Here is a 15,662-nt window from a genome sequence, read left to right on the forward strand (position 1 = left end):
GACAGACAAAGACGGACGCCAAGTGATGGCAAAAGCTCACAGTTCCTTCGAAACGGTGAGCTAAAAAAGGGTTATAGACAAGATGTTAGCCGACACAGCAGTACAAAGAAAAGGTAGAAATTGTATATGTTTCCTGACTGTGAATATAAATGTAAGTCGTAAAATATTTGAGCGAGGAATTATCCATTTTTTAATTACAGTTTCACAATAAATACATTTCAGTTACAACAGATTTTATTCCTTGGCCAATATTTTGGTCAAGCTTTTTAATACTATTTTATTATATCGGGGAAATGTTCTAACAAAATGTGTTTAAAAGTTTTAAACTTAAATCAAATTCCTGTTTTGTTTATTTAAACAGAATATTGGAAATAATTATTCTCTATTGTTTTATTTTAGTAGTTTGAAGTTATTTATTTCAAAATAACATTAGAGGTACAAATTTTACTGCAACAGTAAACTTTAACTTATTTTGATTTTTTGTTTGTTTCACAATTTATGTTTTAGTCAGTTCCAATCATTGTACATTTTGTAATAAATCCTTTCAATCTGGTAAATGTGCTTCGGGGCAGTTGTAACTCATTTATAGAAACTCTTTGTTTTGAACTGTAAATAGGTATATGTAAGAGAATGATAATCCCTTTCTTCATGAATAAGTACGAGCGTTAGCGAGTACTTATCATGAAGTAAGGGATTATCATTCTCTTACAAACTTAGAATATTGTAAAGTGCTCAAGGCTCAAATGATCTATTCAAGAATTAGTTTCATTGTCAGTGCAATGTTTATAATTGATGCATGACTTCCTTTTTCGGCATGTCATTTATGGATAAGTTTTAGTGATGTGAGGACTTTCTTATCATTTGGGAAATATTTTAAAGAAAAATGCGTTATAGATATTAGGTGACACAACAGTAGAAAGAAAAGGTAGGAATTGTATGTTTCCTGATTGTGAGTATGAATGTAAATCATGTAATGTTTTATTTACAGTTTAAATCAATTAATACATCAGAGTTACAACTGAATTTTATTTCACAGCCAATAGTTTGGTCCGGCTTTTTACATCAAATACTGTTTCATTATGTCAGGAAAATGCTCAAAAATAATGCCCTTAAAAGTTTTTAATATGTTTAAAATTTAATTCCTGTTTTTTTTATCGGAATAATTGTATTGGAAATAACTATTCTCCCCAACCGCTGATCAAGTAATCAAAGTTTTGGAAAGCTAAAGATTTAGTTTTGTTTTATCTGAAAGATTTTTTTTCTTTTTTGTTTGCATTGCTTTGGTATTGTTTAATTTTATAGTAATTTGAAGTTATTAATATTTTCATAATAAAATTCACGTTACCAATTTTTTCTGCACCAGTAAACTTCAACTTATTTTGAGATTTTTGTTTGTTTCACAATTCAACTTTTAGTCAGTTTCAATCACTGTGTGATAAATCCTTTCAATCTGATAAATGTGCTTCAGGGCAGTTGTAACTCATTTATAGAAACTCTTTGTTTTTAACTGTAAATAGACCCAAATAATAGGATAATTCCTTACTAAGAACATGATTTACATTCATTCTTCACAATTAAGAGGCATCCAATTCTACAATTTCATTGGTCGAGAGTACTTTGCTATATTCTAAGCTCAAATAATAGCTAGGATAATCCCTTACTAAGAACACGATTTACATTCATTCTTCACAATCAAGAGACACCAAATCCTACAATTTCATTGGTCGAGAGCACTTTGCTATATTTTAAAGTATTTTATTTAGTCGAATGGTCAACCTACTTTAGTGAACATTTTTCATTAGCATTGATTAACAATTTTGTTACATTCAGATTGTCATTTAACTGTGTTTTGCATTACTAGTATTACAAAAATGTATATATTTGCAATTGTGTGATTAAACATAGTATACATTATTCGCTACAAATGATATATTCATATATAGATATAGGAAGATGTGGTATGATTGCCAATGAGCAACTCTCTATCCAAGTCACAATTTATAAAAGTAAACCATTATAGGTCAAGGTATGGTCTTAAACACGGAGCCTAGGCTCAAACCGAACAGCAAGCTATAAAGGGCCCCAAAAATTACTAGTGTAAAACCATTCAAACGTGAAAACCAACGGTCTAATCTATATAAAAAACGAGAAACGAGAAACACTTATGAACCACATAAACAGACGACATCCACTGAACATCAGATTCCTGACTTAGGACAGGTGCAAACAATTGCAGCGGGATTAAACGTTTTATTGGTACCAAACCTTCTCCCTTTTCTGAAACTATAGTATAACATCACAACATAGAAAGACACACTATAAAATATCAATTGGAATTGCTTAACTCAGTCAAAAAACGTAGTAGCATAAATTTACACACAATGAACGAATACATTTGATCTGTGATACAATGTAAACACATGGTTAATAAAATTAAGGGATTAATAATTAAAGTAAAAGTATAAAACCGCTGTGAATGTTAAACAATTTTAGAAAAACATCAACTTTAAAAAAATTACGTCATATTAAACACAGGTAAATGAATATAATTTGGTAAGTATATGTCTTCTTCTATCTATATAATCTTCCGTTTAGGAATACCAAGAACTTTCTTGTATGTCAATAAAACTAATCTTAAACTTCGTACATGTGGGGTGAATATCAACAATAAAACTATACAATTGGTGCTCGATAACAACTTCGTGTTCTTCATGTACAGGTGCAAGAACAGTATTTAAGAAGAAAGGAAATAATGTTGATGTTCAAAGTACGAAGAAGTGACAATTTGTAGTAATTCCAAAAAATCAAAGCTGGTATATAGACCAGATGCATGCATTTTTTTTGTCATTATCTGTATATTTCAGATCCGTCGTTGCCTTCTTTATAGTATATAATAAAGTATTTGAACGTTCTGCATTCAATTCATCTAAGCCTTATTCCACCTGGTCACATATGGCATGCTCTTAAACCTAACCAAAGGACATCATGAATTTCTAATGCAAATTTCAAGTTTAAAGTGAAACATATGATTGATGAATAATATCAGGGTATAACTCCATTTGAAGGAAGAAGGTGTGCTTTTAAATAAAAATGAATTAGGAAATGGGTTGGGGTTGGGGCTTTTGAATCAAATTGTAACTTCTGTCGTCAAAGATTGCTTTTCTTATCATGATTTAAATAATAGAGGGTTTAAAAAGATTTATTGGAAAAAAGGACTTATTCAATTTAGGCTATATAAAGTGATATATAAAGAGATTTTTTTTGTGACGTGATTCTCTGCAGAACACTGATTAAATAAAGGGAAATATCTAGATATTACATGTAAAATATAAAATATGGTAAGGTGACTGAACAAAGACATGTTTTCTTACTTCTAAAACAGATCTCACAGAAATTAAAGTTCGTGCAGACTCGACACTTGTATCTGTTACCAACCAATGGGAATATATAACATCCATCACAACTAAAACGAAAACATGTACAAATATCAGTTAAGGTAAGCTAAAGTCTTACATAAGTATATAGAAATATGAGATTATTTTGGAGTTTACAAATGAAACTTATCTAAACAGATCTATCACAAGCATGTAAAAAAAAATACATATTGTTGCCAATTTTAAATATTTACCTGTTTATACTCACCACCATGTTATTTAAGAACAGTTCAGTTAATCATTAAAATGTACATACCCAACACCAGGGTGAGTACTTGGTACTATTTCAATTTCCTCTATGCTACCTTTCCAATTATGGTGTTCAGGAAAGTCTATTGTAACAATATTGCCATTAGGATAGATAGCTGAAAAAAAATATACATGTTTTTACCTTAAATCTTTGCATCCTGGGTTTGTAATAACATTAGCATCACGAATGACACAGTTTCTTTTATCTGTTAGCTTGTTAAAAATTTCGAAAGAAATTTTCAAGGATTTATTGTTCAGGTCCCTTTTACTTTTTTTATTCCATTGGAGGCAAAATTTTCATAATGTAAGGCATGAAACTTGAACTTGAATTTAAAATTGCCAAATATATTTTCTCCTAAAAGCTCCTCTTTCTGCAGATCAGTCCAGGAAATCCAAAGTTCTTTATAATATTTTGACATTTTATTTGGCCCAAATCTCTAGTGTCTGTACAAGGACATTATTATTTATTTGGTATTCATATATATCTGGAATACCTCTCATTTAAATTTTGCATTCAATCATAGACACCACAAAGTAACAAATGATTTATTGATTAAATATTTTCCGTAAATGTGAGACCTCTTGATTTCCAAACCTCCATACAGTATTTTATTCTATTGATTGTTATTAGCCAAATTGTATCTAAGTCCAACCTATATCCATGCTGAACCCCTCATGAATTCACAGACCGCTTAGACCATTTAATTTGGTTAATTTTTTTATTTTTTTTATTTCAGCACTTGCCTTAATACATACCAACAGTCTTTTCCAGATTCTTTCTAGCCCCTGAAGCGTTTACGTACAGTTTTAAAATTTTAAATGTTTCTTCGATAGACTACTCACTTTTATTAAAGAGTTGAGTATCATAAGCAAACATAGTTGATTTGTTCCAATATAGTTCTCAGTTCTAGTTGGAAGTTTTATTCCTTCTATATTAGATGGTTTCTAATTGATAATGTAAGTGGTTCTGCTTGCATAATATATAACAGGGGAGCGATTGGCCATCCTTGACGAATTGAACGAGTTATGCTTACAAAGCTATAGGTAAACCCATTCGTATGTATGAAACGCAACAGCCGTCTTATGTGGAACTCTGATATTACGTGCTATTGTTTTATTATTACTTGATGATATTTTGTCTTTGCATAATATGGTTTCGACATTACGTTATGATGTTTTGATATAACTCAATATGGAATAGTCATTACTTAAAGATATCTCGATATTACACGATATGGTTTCGTATTGACTTGATAGTTTTCTCATTACTCGATGTGGTTTCACCATTATTTTATGTGGTTGTGTCATTAGGCTATGTGGTTTTAACATTACTTGATGTGTATGTGACTTAACGTAATGTAGTGGTTTAATTAAAAGTTTTGTTATTTCGTAATGATGATTTGACAATTCTTTATATGGCTTTAATATTACGTAATGATATTTCAAACTTTGAAGATTTTACACTACATGATGTGTTTGTTTCAGTATTTGATGTGGTCATTTCATTCTTTGATGTGGTTATGACATTACTGTATATGTTACAGTATACAAAACACAACATAGAAATTGTTAGATGTGGTGTGATTGCCAATGAGACGACTATCCACCAGAGTTTAAGTGCAGTGGTCCTGCCAGTGGATGTAAGCAATCAATGACAACAGTACAGCCTTCAACACACCATATAGTCGGCTACAAAATGCCACCACGTGAAAATGTGAGATATTCAAACGAGGAAACTAACGGTCTAATCTATAACAGAACAATCTACGATAAACAAATATGACACGCATGAAACAACAACAACCATTGAACTACAGGCTTCTGACTTGGTGCAGGCACATAAAGAAAGCACAATGTGGTGGAGGTTAACATGTTTGTGAGCGCTAAACTCTAAACCCTAACATAATCTCGGACTAGAGTGTAACAGCACAAAATAATAAAAACGTTTAAAAAACAGTTTCAATTGGCTAACTCAATAAATCGGTAGAACTGGGTAATATAATCCTCCGGGGATGATCTCTGGTGCTCCGGAAGGGTAAGCAGATTCTGCTCAACGTGTGACATCCGTCGTGTTATTCGTGAAAGTATAAACCCAGTGATTTTGTTTTATTTGGTAGTTCACATTCGAGGAAAAGATGACGGGATTGTGGTAAAGACAACTGGAACATATCCGTCGTCACCTGTGAAACAGATATTTCATTTGTTTTAATTTTTTTTTCAATTAGTGCGAAGTTTACCAAAGAATGCAATTTGTAATAATAAAATATTGATATTTGTATATGTTCAAATGATCATACACGTTAAAAAAAATCGGAGAATTCTTATTGTATAGAATTGATACTTTGTCGCTTAGTCCCCATTTCCCTTTAGTGTGAGTTGATTTAAAGTGTCGCATTTGTTGAAAATAAAGTACAAGTCTTTTGATTTGTGTCAAGCCTGCGACATTAATGTAGCGGCAGTGAGACACAACAACATTTTTTCCGTCGTCGGCAGTGGCGTCGGCGTCTTCATCATTTAGATCGTTAGGTTTCACGTTTGAATAGATTTTACATTTTTTTATTTCGAGAACTTGTATAGCTTACTATGTGGTCTGGGTTTTGCTCATTCTTGGAGTCCATACAGTCACACACAGTTGTCAAATTGGCAATCATACCACATTTTCTTATTTTTATATCAGTTTTTTGGCTTTAGATATAACCGAATTAAACTGTTTTGACATGATACATTTGTTAATCTCCACGAATTGTTATAAAACTAATAAAAGAGTTATTATTCAAAATCAATTTAAAGCATTCACAGAAAAATATTTATTTTTTAAATCTGGTTTTTACCGATAAATGTACCAATAAATGTACGGTCAACATTACATATTTACACTGACCGCAGCGATATTAGGCGAGACACCGGGTTCCGTGGAATCTTTTACGAATTTAATATAATACTGCTTCCATTTGAGAACTAAGGTAAAAAAACCGACAGGACCAAGTGGTTTAGGGATATCCCCCTTATGTCCGCAATAATGTTAATTGCTTCTTATTTTTGTCTGCCCTTCCTCTTTTTCATATCAAATAACTCTGTTTTGTGTTTTCTATCATGTCAGATTGCCTAGTATGACAAAATGAACAAGAAATGATTGTAACAGGATTCTGTTACGAAGTCTCCAAAACGAAGCTCCCATCATTCGTAATTCCCAGGGTCGCCTGACATTGGGCAGAGTCCAGTGAAAATTGGTTTGGTCCAGTAAAGTTATATGCATTAGTGATGGCTGGGGACTAACCCTGTATATCATTCAAATCATCTTGGCATGACAAACCTGAATATATATGGTTTAGGGGTGGGGATCTCGACCATTTACAAGATACTAGAACATTGGGGGTGGAGGGAACCCCTGGGTACTGACCCTATACGTCATTCAAATGTTCAAGACATGACGAACAGGAATATATATAGTTTAGGGGTGGGGATCTTGACCATTTACAAGATATTAGAACTTTCTCAAATGGCAGGGGGTCGGGATGACCCCTGAGGACTAACCCTGTATATCATTCAAACCATCTTAGCATGACAAACCTGTATATATATATGGTTTAGGGGTGGGGATCTCGACCATTTACAAGATATTAGAACATTGGGGGTTGGGGGAACCCCTGGGGACTAACCCTATACGTCATTCAAATGTTCGAGACATGACGAACAGGAATATATGTTACAGTGAATTTGTAAAATCAGGGATTTTGTAAAATCCCTGAAATTTCAGAGATTTTGTATAATCACTGAACTGATTAGTGATTTTATAAAATCCCTGATTTTGACTAGGGATTTTACAAAATCACTGAAATAATTAAGGTCTTTTTCACTGATTCCTTGATTGAATTCAGTGAATTTGTAAAAAAAATATAATTCTTTTAGATTTAAAAATTCTTTAGATAAAATGTAACATATGGGAAAGGGAAAAAAATATAAAGAAATTTTAAAACTTTTTGCTAAAAAGCCACAGAAAGAAGACAAAACAAGCTCTTATTATTACCTTGTTCGAAACTTAGTTTACTTATAATAATTGTTTATTATATAGTGCTTATGCAATTACTGAAAAGTATAAACCTATTACATCAATTTTTATAATCAAATATAAAGACAGTACATTGTAGCGATTGTCGTTTTGCGAGGAGAAAAACACATATGAAAAGAGAAAGAAATTGATTGATTTAGGCTATGTGATCCAGTGGCAAATATTACATGCATATCAGAACGAAAGCATCTTATTATGCCATGAAAATTGATGTATTAAGAGCAAATAAGTGTTGTATTGTTAATTTGAACCCTATAAAAGACATTCATATCCACAAAATAAGAATTGTAACAAAGAAGACAACAGATGGGTATAGGTAAAAAAACTTGTTTTGTATTTGCATTTCTTACTTTGGTCATATCTCAGATACTGTCTTATTCATGTATTCTATCACAAAGTGGTAAAACTTTTAAAAGTTTTCTATACTTTCGAATTCTTTATTCTTTAGATCCAAATCAAATTAAAAGTAAATATTAGTTTAATGTAGGTATGAAGTTCTTCAATGTGGAGATGTCATAAAAAATCGTATAAAACGGTATTCATTAGATGGACATATCAAATTTAATGTATGTCTAGAAGACATGTACAACATACTAGTCTTGTATCAAACATGGCATTTTGTTAGGGTCATACACTAGAACCCAGCTTGAACCCACTGATTTCCTGGTTTCTTTTTACAGTCCATCAGCTGTATCAATTGACAATTTCATCTCTTTTTGACAAGCTGTTATACTGTCTTCTGTTTGTGATGGACAAAGTTTTTCTTAAATGTTGATGTTTTGGAAAGAATAGATGGGAACAAAATATGTGTGCCTGTCGAAAAGCAGGGCATTTTTGTAACAGTAGATGTCATGCAAAAATAAGTAAATTGTAGTTTTTAATATCAGTTCATATGTCTAGTATTCACAATCAATGTACAATAGTTTTAACTAGTATTATTTATTAGAAAAATATATTTCAAAGTCATTGGTTTATTTTTATTAAGAAAAACACATTTCGTTTATCAAATTTAAACTTGTGATCAGGGATTTTACAAAATCCCTAGCAATATTTTAAGTGATTTTAAAAAATCCCTGACGATTTCAGGGATTTTACAAAATCACTGAAACTGTTAGTGATTTTACAAAATCACTAATTATTCCAGGGATTTTACAAAATCCCTGATTTTACAAATTCACTGTAACATATTTATGGTTTAGGGGTGGGGATCTCGACCATTAACAAGATATAAGAACTTTCTCAAATGGCAGGGGGTCGGGATGACCCCTGGGGACTACCCTGCATATCATTCAAACCATCTTCGCATGACAAACCAGAATATATATGGTGTAGGGGTGGGGATCTCGACCATTTACAAGATACTAGAACATTGGGGGTTGGGGGGAACCCCTGGGGACTGACCCTATACGTCATTCAAATGTTCGAGACATGACGAACAGGAATATATATGGTTTAGGGGTGGGGATCTCTACCATTTACAAGATATTAGAACTTTCTCAAATGGCAGGAGGTGGGGGTGACCCCTGGGGACTAACCCTGTATTTCATTTGATGTGCTTTATCACGACAAATCAGAATATATATGGTTTAGGGGTGGGGATCTCGACCATTTACAAGATATTAAAACTTTCTCAAATGGCAGAGGGTCGGGATGACCCCTGGGGACTAACCCTGTATATCATTAACTCCATCTTAGCATGACAAACCATAATATATATGGTTTAGGGGTGGGTATTTTGACCACTTACAAGGCATCAGAACTTTCTTCAATGGCAGGGGGTGGGGGTGACCCCTGGGGACTAACCCTGTATTTCATTTAATGTGCTTTATCATTTAGAACATTTTCAATTAAAAAGATTGTGTCTATCACAAACGGTTTTCAATTTATAATCATTTGAAAATTAAAAAAAAATAAAATCCCATAGGGTTCTATAGTAAAACCCTCCTTTCTTTTTGCCCCTCAAAGTACCTCTTTATAAATCCTATTGCACAAACAAAACCCTGATTGCACCACTAGTCATGTTATTCTAACATATTGTGAAACCCTAAATTAATCTGATAAGCGGTTTTGGAGAACGGGTGCGGACAAGTTCAAATTTAAAAGCGGCGGAAGAAGAAGAAGAAGAAGAATAATAAGAACTGAGCAAAACCAATAAGTCTTCCCAAACTTCGTTTGGGAGACTTCATAAAACAAGTTTTTCTCTCCCAAGTTGCACCGATTATAAGCTTGATTTTACTTCTAAAAGTTGCTTTTACATTATTGAACTGAGTACAAGAATGCCTTACAGCAGAGTAAGTAATCTGTATAATAATTATATACTCATGAGTAATGAGTCAAAAGTCAGTTAGATAGTTATGAAGATAATAGTCTATTACAAGTAGATACAAAACCTAGTTCATGAGAGTAGGGACCACTGTGTCCATCCTACAAAAAACACTTTTCTTTTAGCAGTATAATTGATAACTTTTTTTCTAGTAAAATCAATGTACACATACAAGGATGTATTTGCAAAACAGTAAATTAAATTTTCTAAACAGCTTAATGAATATTACAAAGACTATTTAAGACTTGAGTTACAAGCAAGTTAATATAAACGGTTGCTTAAAATTATATTCATTGATTTATACACAAAATTTATATCTTTTATTTTTTAACAGGCACTAAAAAAAAAGCCACAAAGGAAAAGTTCAATATGCAGGTTGACAATTTGGAAGTCGCACAGGAACATTGGAATGTCCACAACCATTCAGGAGGAAAACTTTTTTGAGGTAAGATTTTTATACAGGATTACTGGTATTACATAATATTTAATTTAAATATGTATCATAAACAATATATTAACTTCAAGATTAAGGGCATTCAATACAGAAAAGATCTCTGGCTCTTTAAATAAATTTATTTTTTGGTGACAAAATAGGAACAAGTTGTTTATTTAAATCAATCTTTTAGTCCAACAGTTTACTTTCATACACATCATCTCTGCTTTCCTTTGAAAAGCTTTCAAATACAAACTAACGATTTGATGACATATATGTGTCGGGCAGAGTGCAATGCGATTTGGTGCCACGATATCTCAGTAGCATGAGTTCGAATCCCGGCGAGGGAAGACCAAACAATTTATAATATAAAATATAAATTGTTTAAAGGATAACATAGATGCCTTTTTAGAATTTTCCAATATTCTCATTTTGAGACTACTGGTTATTTAAGGGGAGGTGTATATATCCTTCAGGCATCTTGATTCGTTCTCTAATAAGGGAATGTTCAAGAAGTTTAAATATATTAATGTAAGATTAATATATTTTTTTCAGAAACTTGGCACTGCAAGAAAAAGATATAAGACACTACAAGACATTCCAAGTGATTCTGAATAAGACAATTGATGGACTCTTTCAATGTATTCTTGATATTTAAGTAATGGATGCAACATAGTGTTTTGCTCTTCAACTCTTAAGCCAATTTCCAATGATTATTGACTTTAGATGTTATCTTATTAGAAGTGTTACATTAAGGTTTAGATAGAGAAATAATATTGAAAATCTGAATTTGGGACACAAGTTTTATTCTAAATAATAATGATGTTCTTGTCCCAGGCAGAAAACCCTGGCCGTGTTAGGCGCAACTTTTTGGAAGTTTTGGTCTTCGGTGCTCTTCAGCTTTGAACTTGTTTTGGCTTTCAAACTTTTTTCATCTGAACGTCACTGGTTGGTCTTGTGTGGAAGAGACACACGTCTGGCCTATTGAATTTTAAGCCTAGTACCTTTTGTTAGCTATTATTCGTGTGTTTCTTTGTCCTATATGTTCTCCCATTTATTTGTATTGTGGTCCTGTCATGTGATGTTGTCGTTTTGGTGTTGTGTTTGACGTTGCCATAAAAGCGGGAGGTTTGGCATGCCACAAAACCAGGTTCAACCCACCACTTTTTTCTTAAAATGTCCTGTACCAAGTCAGGAAAATGGCCATTGTTATATTATAGTTTGTTTCTGTGTGTGTTACATTTTAATGTTGTGTTTTTGTTGTGTCGTTGTTCTCCTCTTATAATTGAAGCGTTTCCCTCTGTTTAGTTTGTAACCCGGATTTGTTTTTATCTCTATCGATTTATGAGTTTCGAACAGTGGTATACTACTGTTGCCTTTATTTAGTCAATGTAACTTCAACTTTAAAATGTGTTTAATGCATTGATTGATGTTTGATTCATGCATGTTCAGGTTGACATATGCATGATGTGTATAAGCAAAAATGATAACATAGGCAATAAAAGTTGATAGTGAAAAACTAAACATTATACTCTTTGATGGGAATGTTGGCTTTCTTGCACTGTCTGTCGTCTGTCCATTCAACAAATATTTTCATTACTGTTTTCCCCAAAAAGCTGATCAGGATTAGTTCATATTTAATGAGCTGCTTGATAGTGATGAAATGGGATGTGTTACCATTTTTGTTTCTGCCACTCATATACCCGTTTCCTGTTTGTTTATACATGTTTTTCAATATGTTGAATGTTTTCAAATTTTTCATTACTTCTATTGGTAATGTTGCTGAGCAGAATGACTTCATATTTGGTTAGTGGTTTGACCATAATGCTGAGCAAAACAACTGACTATTCTTGTTTGCTTGTTTGTATATAGAATGAATCACTGTATATTTATTTAACTAATGATTTGTTATATAAAAATGCAGCTAAAGAAAAAATTAAAAGTACAGAAATTTGTATATTGATATGATCTAGATATTAACATCTTTTTAAAACATTTTGCAAACATTTTTTAGGCATATTCGCACTTGAAAAAAAAAATCCCCAATACATTTCTATAACATTATTTGATGTTCATGATGTTTTTCAAACGTTCAAAAATTATTTTTAGAAAATAGTTTTGAAAAAATTATCAAAATGGTTTAAACGCAATTGTTTTTCACACTATCATGATTTTCCTTGTCAATATTCTGATTATATTATGCAAATACTTTCGGAAATATAATAGAAAACGTTTTAGCGATATTGTTCCAACCATACACTTTAATTTATATTTTTCTTACGTTTTTTTTTTGCGATATTTTCAAGACATTCGAAATAACATTTTAAAAACATTTTAAAGATGTTATTGTGTTTGTTGGGTAACAGTGTCAAATGCTTTTTAAGGTCAACAAAGCAAGCAAATAGTTTTCCACCTTTTTTTAAATGTATTTGTCGATCAGAGTTTTGAAAACAAACATATGGTCAGAAGTTTTTGATTTTTTACAAAACCCAATTTGTAATTTACTTTTTATATTTTTTCTTTTAAAAATTTATTTAACTTTTTATTCAAAATATAGTTGACTAATTTACCAAGACAGGAGTTAACTGCAATACCACGGTAATTTCCTGTTTTTCTTGGGTTACCGCTTATTAAAATTGGTGACAAATATGCGGATGACCACTGTGTAGGATATTGACCTGCAGACAGCACTAGATTGAAGATTTTTTTAAAGCAGATCTAGAGGATTTAATATAGAGGAACCTGCTTTCAACATTTCAGCAGGAATTTCTTCCAGTCCACATGCGTTTCCACTTTTAATTTAGATAATACTGTAATCTAATTCATAGAAACTTTTATTTGTTTCCATTTTTTCCACAAGAGCATTTATCTCATTTAATCTTGGTATATTATATGAAGGTATTTTATTAAGATATAAAAAATAATTTACCAATTCATCCGGTTCAACAGCTTGTGCATTATTTTTTTTTTGTAGATTCTTTTAATGAATTAACTAGCTTTCAGTATTTTGTGGGATTATTATCTCTTTATCTGTCTAAATTATCTAAAATGGTCTGTTTAAAATGACGTTTTTTATATTTACGTAATTTATCATATTCTCTATAACAGTGATAAAAAGATCCTTTTATAATGGGATCATGTTGAAATTTTAGACAATAATTTTCCTTTATCTAAAAATGGTTTCCTCTTAACCTTTAATCAGAATCAAAATATTTGTATTTATGTACAACCTTTTTATGTTGTTTTTTTTTGGAATATTTTATTTTAGAAGCGGCCACTTTTAGTACATTTAAGACCTCTGTAGCTGCACTTTCAGATTCCATAGATTTTTTCTTGGTTTAGAAAATCCTTATAAGTATGACCTACCAACTTTTTAACGGGTTTGTTATAACATGAGCAACACGATGGGTGCCACATGTTGAGCAGGATCTGTGTACCCTTCTGGAGCACCTGATATCACCCCCAGTTTTTGGCGGAGTTCGTGTAGCTTAGTCTTTCGTTTTCTATGTTGTATTTTGTGTACTATTATTTGTCTTTTTCTTTTTTAGCCATGGCGTTGTCAGTTTATTTTCGATCTATGAGTTTGACTATCCCTCTGGTATCTTTCGCCCCTGTTTTACAACTTAGATGACAGAGTGCATCTTGAAAATTAAATGTTGAGGACTTGGTCCATACATCACCTCTAGGATTTATTTTCATTTCTAATTTATTCTTTGTTTGATTGATTACGTTTTCAATACGTTTTAGAATTCATTCACAATTCCGTCTTCCCCAGGGAATTTATCAAGTTTCCACATTTTAACGGTCTAAGTAATTTCATCTAAAGATATATTATTTTCACACATTTTTTTCATTTTCTTCACTTAGTTCATAATCTAGATTCTGTAATAGATTTTCAGCAGCATCCCTATCCCACCCCTCGGACGTACATAATTTTTTTTATAGAAAGATACTTGTTTTTCTAGAATAGATTCCATAACATCTTTATTCCTTCCGTCTGAACCCTTTTATCTAGTTCATTTTTATGGAACGCCGTAACTGTCTTATAGTGTAAATATTTAATGTGTTTTGTCGCTTTGCCTTTATGTCCTGTCATTTCTTATGTGCCTTTATTTCCTGACACTGCATCTCTGTGTTATGTCAAATTAATTATTTGTTTGATCAAACTATTGTATGAAATGTCATTGCTAATCTTTGTTGTGTGCAATATTATGTTGTACTACTATTTATTCTGTGAAAAATGTAATATATCACGGTATAGCTTATATGCGTTTTGCCGAACAATTGATACTCTCTGTTAACATTCATTACGTCATGTGCAAATGCCTATTACATTGTGTGCAAACATCTATTACATTATGTGCAAACACCTATTATGTTATGTATACACAACTATTCTGTTATTTGCAAACACCTATTATGTTATATGCAAATGCCTACTTCATTATGTGCAAACACATATTACGTTATGTGCAAATGCCTTTTACATTATGTTCAAAAATCTATTACGGTATGTGCAAACACCTATTCGTTATGTGCAAACACCTATTACGTTATGTTGAAACACCTATTACGTTATTGACAAACGCCTAGTACGTTATTTGCAAACACCTATTACGTTCTGGTAAACGCTTTTATGACACAGATTAAAACAAAACGCATCAATGATATTGAAAATTAATAAAAAAAAGTTTGAGCTTTCTTAAAAGCTTTTGACTGCTTCGCTCTTTCCTTATTTAAGGTAATATGTGTGCATGGGGTTGTTGATTAAGTATTGGCAATGTGGTGGCTTTATATATTGATTGATATAAAAATGCTATGAATATTTAGTTTCAGGGAAAATGATGTTGTTTTACTTTAACAGTGTGCGTTATACACCCATGCTTTTAAAACAATTTGTCCACTTTACTTGTTGAAAATTAAAATATTTACAAATAAACAGACACGCCTCTGAAGGTGTGCCTAGATTGCAAAAGTTATAAAATACATATAACGCATTTTTGTAAATAATGTAGAGGATTTTTTTTAGCAAAACAAATCATGCATATTGCAGATTGACCAAGCAAATAAACATGTATTAATGATTGATATTTCAATATTGAACTTAAGTGTGCAATATATGCATAATACAACGATCATGAATTAATGACAGTT

At 31.8% G+C, this 15,662-nt stretch overlaps 1 protein-coding gene across 2 annotated transcripts in view; it reads right to left on the minus strand.

The window, feature by feature from the left end:
• Window positions 1-15,662, minus strand: part of LOC127707340 (uncharacterized) — a 181,825-nt gene that overhangs the window by 5,746 nt on the left and 160,417 nt on the right. For both annotated transcript variants that reach the window (XM_052211853.1, XM_052211854.1), the window contains 2 exons: window positions 3,691-3,799; window positions 3,372-3,463 (listed from right to left, as the gene is read on the minus strand). In XM_052211853.1, coding sequence (XP_052067813.1) covers window positions 3,372-3,463; window positions 3,691-3,799 — 201 coding nt within the window. The remainder of the gene's footprint in view (window positions 1-3,371; window positions 3,464-3,690; window positions 3,800-15,662) is intronic.

This window comes from Mytilus californianus, unplaced genomic scaffold (assembly GCF_021869535.1).
Source record: "Mytilus californianus isolate M0D057914Y unplaced genomic scaffold, xbMytCali1.0.p SCAF_65, whole genome shotgun sequence".
Lineage (NCBI taxonomy): Eukaryota > Metazoa > Mollusca > Bivalvia > Mytilida > Mytilidae > Mytilus > Mytilus californianus.